Source organism: Phytophthora parasitica (genome assembly GCF_000247585.1).
Source record: "Phytophthora parasitica INRA-310 unplaced genomic scaffold supercont2.335, whole genome shotgun sequence".
Lineage (NCBI taxonomy): Eukaryota > Oomycota > Peronosporomycetes > Peronosporales > Peronosporaceae > Phytophthora > Phytophthora nicotianae.
In genome coordinates, this window is record NW_008649321.1 from 1,267 (window position 1) to 7,421 (window position 6,155).

A 6,155-nucleotide genomic window follows, 5' to 3' on the forward strand; every position below is an offset into this window, starting at 1 on the left:
GAAAATACAACGAAGGGAGGAAGCTTGTGACCAGTCGCGGACGCCACCAGGAACACGGAGGCTCGAAACCCGTTGACTTCTGTAATGGGCCACATTGCATATATAGGTGAACAGCTATTAAATATTACATATGTAGCAGTAGCAGCGCGCGAGTAGCGCGGGCTGTGTATCATGTCCTGATTGGCAGATAACCGGCCAATCAGGCATCGACCTCGGTTGAGTGGTTCACATGAGGGAGCAGGGCTACTGCCCTGGTTCCATAATAAAGCAGAGTTGATGTTCCCCTATTCCGACGACTTAGACTCAATTGACTGAGTCTCCTCGACGCTTCCTAGCAACCGTGTATGCAAAGATAACGGATACTCTTGGCCCGTTATAACTTCACTGCCTACATTATTAATAGAGAAAATGTAAGAGTCAATAAAATATTTAATAAAATCTCCGTACCTTGTAAAACGTCCACTGTTGGTGCACCAACAAACTCAATTGTGGTTCTGCCGTTCATGTCAATGTATACAGCCGTTTGGTCCATGTTGTATACGGATGCATACTTTTCAGGACCCATATCACTAGACAAGATACCTTTCTCCTCAATAGTATGCTGGATAGAGCGTGAAAACACGTTCGCTACCGCCTGTAAATCATACAAAATCCCTTTGTTATCGTAATTTAATAACCCGTGCATTACAATTGCGTACCTCCATATCGTTGCGTTTCTTTCTACCTTTATGCGTTATACGCCGGATCGTCAAGCGGTTTCGCTTCAAAAACCGCGGATAAACATGAGGTTTGCCGCACGTGAGCGACTCTGAAATAGCTCTGGGTTATATTTAGACAGCATTAATAGCAAACACTCTGTTGACACGCAGAGCGATCTATTTTTTCGCATGTCGGTGATCCATTTAAGCAGTCTACACAAAAAATAAAAATGTTTAGGAACAGTAAATAAAAATAATAAAGAAGCGTACCGTGTCTCTAAAGAAGGATGGCGAATTCCAAGAGAAGAACAAGTTGATGGGTTGACGTAGCACCTGTTAGGCACCTTCTGAGCTGCATCTTCAAGGGCTTTGCGGCTATTCTTCCATCGATACAACGACGACCGATGGACAGATAACGCTTTTCCGCTGCCGTGGCAGATCCTACCTTGTCCAACAGCTCGAGTGCCTGTGTAAGTAGACGATGTTAATAAATATTAAAATCGCATTGTATGCAGTGTTTCCATATCAAAATCTTCTTGCGATTCCTGTTTTCGGGCCTTCTCGGCATGGTTGGTGCGCGAAAATAAGTAAAATGAGTGCCAGGAAGTCATTGTGGCGGGAACGCACTCCGTCCAGTGGACCATCTCGTCTTACTTTTTTCGTCGTAAATATTTTTCCTAGGATTGTGAATTTTATTAACAACTATTTTATTAACAACTAAACTTTTTACCAGTGTCGCACTGAGCCCGTGGTTTACGGTAGTACAGACCGTTGAGAGCTTCCTTATAGGAACAGGAAGGGCTTGAAGTGCATTTATCTTGTAATATTAAGGTTTTATGAATTTAAATAGGTTAAGTTGTTTTTAGCTGATAGTTACTTTTAATGTCATAGCACAGGATAATTGGAATACATAGGCTATTTTTGTCGCTGTGAGCTTCAAGAGACGTAAGCTCATTTCTGGATTAGCTCAAGTCGTGTCAAGTAACCCAGCGCAACTACACAAAGTAGGAATGTTCTCTGGAGGCTTCAAGCTACAGTGGATGATGGTGGCAACTGTGGCATTGACGCTAGTGGCGGCGACGACATCTTGCGACGTCACTGGCTCAGAGAGCTCTTCGGCCTCCGGATCGGTCGAAGACTGGAATGAAGCAGGCACAGATGTCGACGGCGAGGGCGAAGAAACCACCTTTGACCCGCTGGATGTTGGTGGAAATGGTTATGGTTACGGTCAAGGTCAAGGTCAAGGTTGTCCGGAAGATGCGCTGTGGTGTCCGTCGTTGGGCCAAGGACTATCCCGCGACCCGAACAACAATTGCGAGTTTCCCCCGTGCCCACCCTGATGACATTGCTTCTGATAAAAACTGCCAAAATACACTCTGCTCTGGCAAGTACAAACGGACTAGGCTCGAAATAATCGATCGATATGTTTCTTCCCTTCGGTGTTTTTATCTGATTGAAAATACTCGGAACAGCAAAAAGTGCTTGTCTGTTGCATAGAGAAAACGTTGAACATGTTTCTAGTACATGTAATTGGATCTGATGATGCATTCACTGTATACAACAATGCTGATTTCAAGGCTGATAGAGTGTGCACTTCGGTGTAGCTCTAAAAGACCTTGGTCAGCGCGAACAGTTTCTTGTCCTGGTTGATAAGATCAATGATGTTGTCGCTAATGACACCGTCGATTGCATGACGCTTCTGTAGCTGTACCATTTCGTGCTTCGTGTTCTGATCGCCCCACGTGATCAACACAGTGCCCAGGTATTTTTTCACGAGCGGTGCAAGTTCCGGCGTCTCTAGGAACGAGTTGGAGTTGGATACAACGCCTTGCAGCTTCTCCATCTTGGCAAAATTGGTGGCGAATTGAAGCGTCATCCGCGCATCAAACGCTTGCGGTGCCATGGAGCCATAGGTCAGAAACAGCACGGGGTACTTGGCCTGCTTCGCGCGAAGTGCGATGCAAACATTCGGGTCGAAGCACGAGAAGAAAATACGACGCGGGCCAGCGAAGTCAAAGACGCACTGAAGGAGTCTGTCAACGTACGCATTGATAGCGAAGCAGCTCAAACTCCGCATCCCCGGGTTAAAGTAGTTGTCTGGGAATTTGACCTCGATATTCAGACCGACCTCCGCTGGCACGTGCTTGAGCAGATCCTCTAGTCGAGGGAAGAAGTCCACGAGATGACCTTCTTCGTTGGCGCTGTCATCGCTTGTGAGGCGTCCACGTCTTGGTGAAGGGATCTGTTTATCCCCTTGTAGACGCGCCCAGTGCTTCTTCACTCGGTTCTGCAGAAGTTGGGTCTTGCTTCCCTTGTGTGGCACTGGAGTCGTGTAGGACTGAGTCAGCTGGCGGAAGGTCATGTCATGAATACCGATCTCGTACTTCTCGGGTCTGGTCCCAAACGATCCTGCGCTCTTGTCTTCCAACCCAACGTTCACCATGAAATCGTGATAGATCACAGGCACTCGGTCTTTAGTCAGTTGCACGTCAAACTCCACGAAGTCAGCTCCACTCCGTCCAGCTAGAATGAGCGACGCCAAGGTATTTTCTCGTGTCAGCGCAAGGCGGTGTCCGTCAACCTGATAATATGATCGTCCCATGCCTCGATGCCCGATTGTAAGCGGAGGTCGTTCACGCCAGTAGGAGCGCCACACGTTCGCGATATTGTTCTTGGGGTGGATGAATGGAGTCAAAGCCAAGTATGACAGTGAGAGCTGGCCGACAATGCCCTCGTTTGAGGAGAGGATCGGAATCGTTAGGTCTGCTTCTCCCTGCTTGTCAATTTGCGATGGAAGAAGATAAGCGGAGCCCAAGAGCTCGTTTCTTGTGACGACTTCAGACTGTGCATCCTTCTTGCTGTCATAGATGTCAATCGTCCAGCGGTGAGTTCGTTCGTTCGTGTTATTTCCGCTGCCGTCCACAGCACCCACAGGTACTTTGACACGGAACACTTGGACGTGTGTGCCATCCATGTAGTGCAACTTGTTGTCTTCAGGCAGTGATGTCGTTTTGTGTCTGCTGCGGATGTAATTGTCGCGAATCGAAGCTACTTTGCTCTTTCCCAGAGCTTTAAGCAGAGCTTCTAACTCGAGTACTTGACAAATCACTTTGTCTTTAGCCTTGAACAATGCTGGCTGTCTAGACCAACAACTAAAGAGTCCCATCTCGTTGAAGATCGAATCCTTTTCGAGTGACCCGACAACATTCGTGCCCGTCGATGACTCTGGACCGAGCAGCTCGACGTTGCCCGATTCAATGTAGAACACAGCGTGTTTCTGCTCTGCGTACTGTATAATGCTGTCACCCTTCTTGTACTTCCTTGTGGCAATTACTTTAGCCAGACCATCCGCGTTGGATACCTCAAGCGACTTGACAAACGCCAATCTCGAAAGCCAGGGCACGTTTGATGGAGCTGGCGCTGAAGACGTCGCGTTCGGGTCATTGTTCAAATATGCTGCTATGTCGACTCCCTCCTGCTGATGTGCTTCCAAAAGTTTACGCAGTTCCGTCGATTCCTTGTCGAGCAGGGATGCACTCTTGGACTCTACCGGAAGTGACTCCCATGTATTCACTGACTGCTTATGAGTATGAACGTCATTGTGCGGTTCTGCTTCGTTGCTTTTTTTCTTTTGTTTTTCATGGCGCATTTCAATTGCCACGCGGCTGTGCTCCTGGTTACCACTCAACCACTGAATGGCTGGCTTGTTCGAATCAAAGCTTCCAACCCATACCTGCAGCTCTGCTACATCGGCGGCAGGGTTCAGCCATCCAGTCTCCACATACTTCCGTAAGTCCGAGTCCAATGCCTTGGGAACACCGTAAAATCCATCATCCTGTGCGTGGCATGCTGCAATCGTCTGTTGTCTGTCGTTGCCATCCACTGTATCCACAGGATCCTGCGTAAAGACTTCCAGCTCAGCAAACTGTAGCGCACACGAGGCACCAGCACACTGCAGTCGTACGTAGCGCCCCTGAACAGAAATACCGCCAACAAAGTTCAGCGACTGCACTCGACTGCCATGCGAGCTTTGCACTTGAATCGCCCGCACTGGTGAGCAGTCTGCTGTTGCCTTGGCCTGTGCTTCATTATAGGAATCCTCACCACGACCCAGCGGTTCCTTCGAGATGAAAGCCCATTGTGGAGGCGCCGGAGATGACGTCGACGCCTTCGACGTAAGGGGCGGACGGCCCTCTGGATGTCTCGCCTGTTCGTGATAAGTCATCGAATTCCACAGGTGGATGCTGGAGATATTGTAGTTCTGCCCCAAGTCTACTTCCCACCACGGATTGGTCTCCTTATTGGTGCGGCAACAGCGCCACTCTTGGAAGCCGTTGGTGTTGCCATTGTTGCCCAGTTTGGCATCACGAGGTCCCGGCGTTGGCGCGCGTGACGTCGTGTACGTCGAGCTCTGACATGAAGGCGCCCCTCTGTAAACCACAAGGACAAGTGAGTCAAATCCGTCATTTCTACACATACAGCACACTTACAGTGCGACGTTGGTGCCGGGGGCAATGGTAAGCGTCCGGTTGCCTGGCAGTCCCTCCCACGAGACCAGTTCGAGCGTTTGCGCGTTCTTCACCACGTATTTATACTCGAGCGTATTGGTGGTCGGTGTGAATTTGATCGTCGTGCGCCACTTGCTCTCATTTTCCTGGCACTCAGCCAGCTCCAATGGAACTACACAGCAATCGGTTAGAGGGCGTCCTTATCCACAGTAAGACTCAACGCACCAGCCTTCTCGACGTCCCAAGCCCCAAGCTCCGTCGCACTTCCCAATAGACACATGACGCTCTCGCTTGCATCACCCAGCAAGCGCACGGCGAACTCCACCTCGGCTTCTGCAGTCATAGCGTCGGTCAATTGAATTCCTCTCGTCTTTCTCCCGCAGATTCTCAAATGAGCGCGCGTCTAGCAAAGACGTTGGATCTCAAAGGATGAGCTCCAAAATAGGGGTGTTTCCCTTGGTTTTTAAAGAAACCGTAGCCATTTTACGATAAGGTTATCTACAAAACTTGAGGAGAAAACGAGTGAGGAGCTACCTTGCTTTAGCGGCATGAGTGAAAAAGGATGATCAGAAAACAGTTACGATTGGACGTTGAAGAGCAACCATCAACCAAGATTCGGCGGCATCGTTGGAAATGAATCGCTACAGTACCGAGTTTTTTCATGTTCGGGTAGCCACAGCCTTTGGCTCACACGTACGCAAATCGTGTCTCACCTCCCATTAAGCTACGCCCATCGCAGGAGTGGCATATCCAGTCTTGCCGCACGGTTCTTGTGATCTTCCTTCACCCGATAAGCTTGAGTTCCTGCATGTAACGGGGTACATACCCCATGTGTACCCAAGTTACATGAAGAGTGACCAGTCACTCTTGAAATACCCGGTACATGGTACCAGGGGCTCTAGGAGCCAATCATTGCATATCTACATAGCTTCATTATAGGTGAATTATA

General features: G+C 48.9%; 2 protein-coding genes across 7 annotated transcripts; one reads left to right on the forward strand and one right to left on the reverse strand.

Moving 5' to 3' along the window:
- Nucleotides 1-1,623: 1,623 nt before the first annotated feature.
- On the forward strand, nt 1,624-2,132 carry PPTG_20188 (hypothetical protein). Its single transcript, XM_008918841.1, has one exon. It carries the CDS (start codon nt 1,709-1,711, stop codon nt 2,036-2,038), a length of 330 nt encoding a protein of 109 aa, XP_008917089.1. The 5' UTR covers nt 1,624-1,708; the 3' UTR covers nt 2,039-2,132.
- Nucleotides 2,118-6,048, reverse strand: PPTG_20189 (hypothetical protein). 6 transcript variants are annotated; one of them, XM_008918843.1, is made up of 4 exons: nt 5,788-6,048; nt 5,432-5,712; nt 5,189-5,378; nt 2,118-5,128 (listed from the first exon to the last, which is right to left on the reverse strand). In XM_008918843.1, the coding sequence occupies exons 2-4, from the start codon at nt 5,547-5,549 to the stop codon at nt 2,305-2,307; spliced, it is 3,132 nt and encodes a 1,043-aa protein (XP_008917091.1). In that variant the 5' UTR covers nt 5,550-5,712; nt 5,788-6,048; the 3' UTR covers nt 2,118-2,304. The 6 variants fall into 6 exon arrangements, with proteins under 6 accessions (XP_008917091.1, XP_008917090.1, XP_008917093.1 ...); XM_008918845.1 differs by having other exon boundaries at nt 2,121-5,128; nt 5,432-5,744; nt 5,857-6,046; XM_008918844.1 differs by having other exon boundaries at nt 2,121-5,128; nt 5,432-5,661; nt 5,741-6,046.
- Nucleotides 6,049-6,155: the final 107 nt, after the last annotated feature.

Excerpts from the sequence above, each read along its gene's own strand:
- PPTG_20188 (XM_008918841.1), top strand. The coding sequence starts at position 1,709 with ATGTTCTCTGGAGGCTTCAAGCTACAGTGGATGATGGTGGCAACTGTG.
- PPTG_20189 (XM_008918843.1), bottom strand. The coding sequence starts at position 5,549 with ATGACTGCAGAAGCCGAGGTGGAGTTCGCCGTGCGCTTGCTGGGTGAT. Across the intron at positions 5,379-5,431 it reads TTGGGACGTCGAGAAGGCTG|TTCCATTGGAGCTGGCTGAG; the intron begins GTGCGTTGAGTC and ends ATTGCTGTGTAG. Across the intron at positions 5,129-5,188 it reads CCCGGCACCAACGTCGCACT|AGGGGCGCCTTCATGTCAGA; the intron begins GTAAGTGTGCTG and ends TGTGGTTTACAG.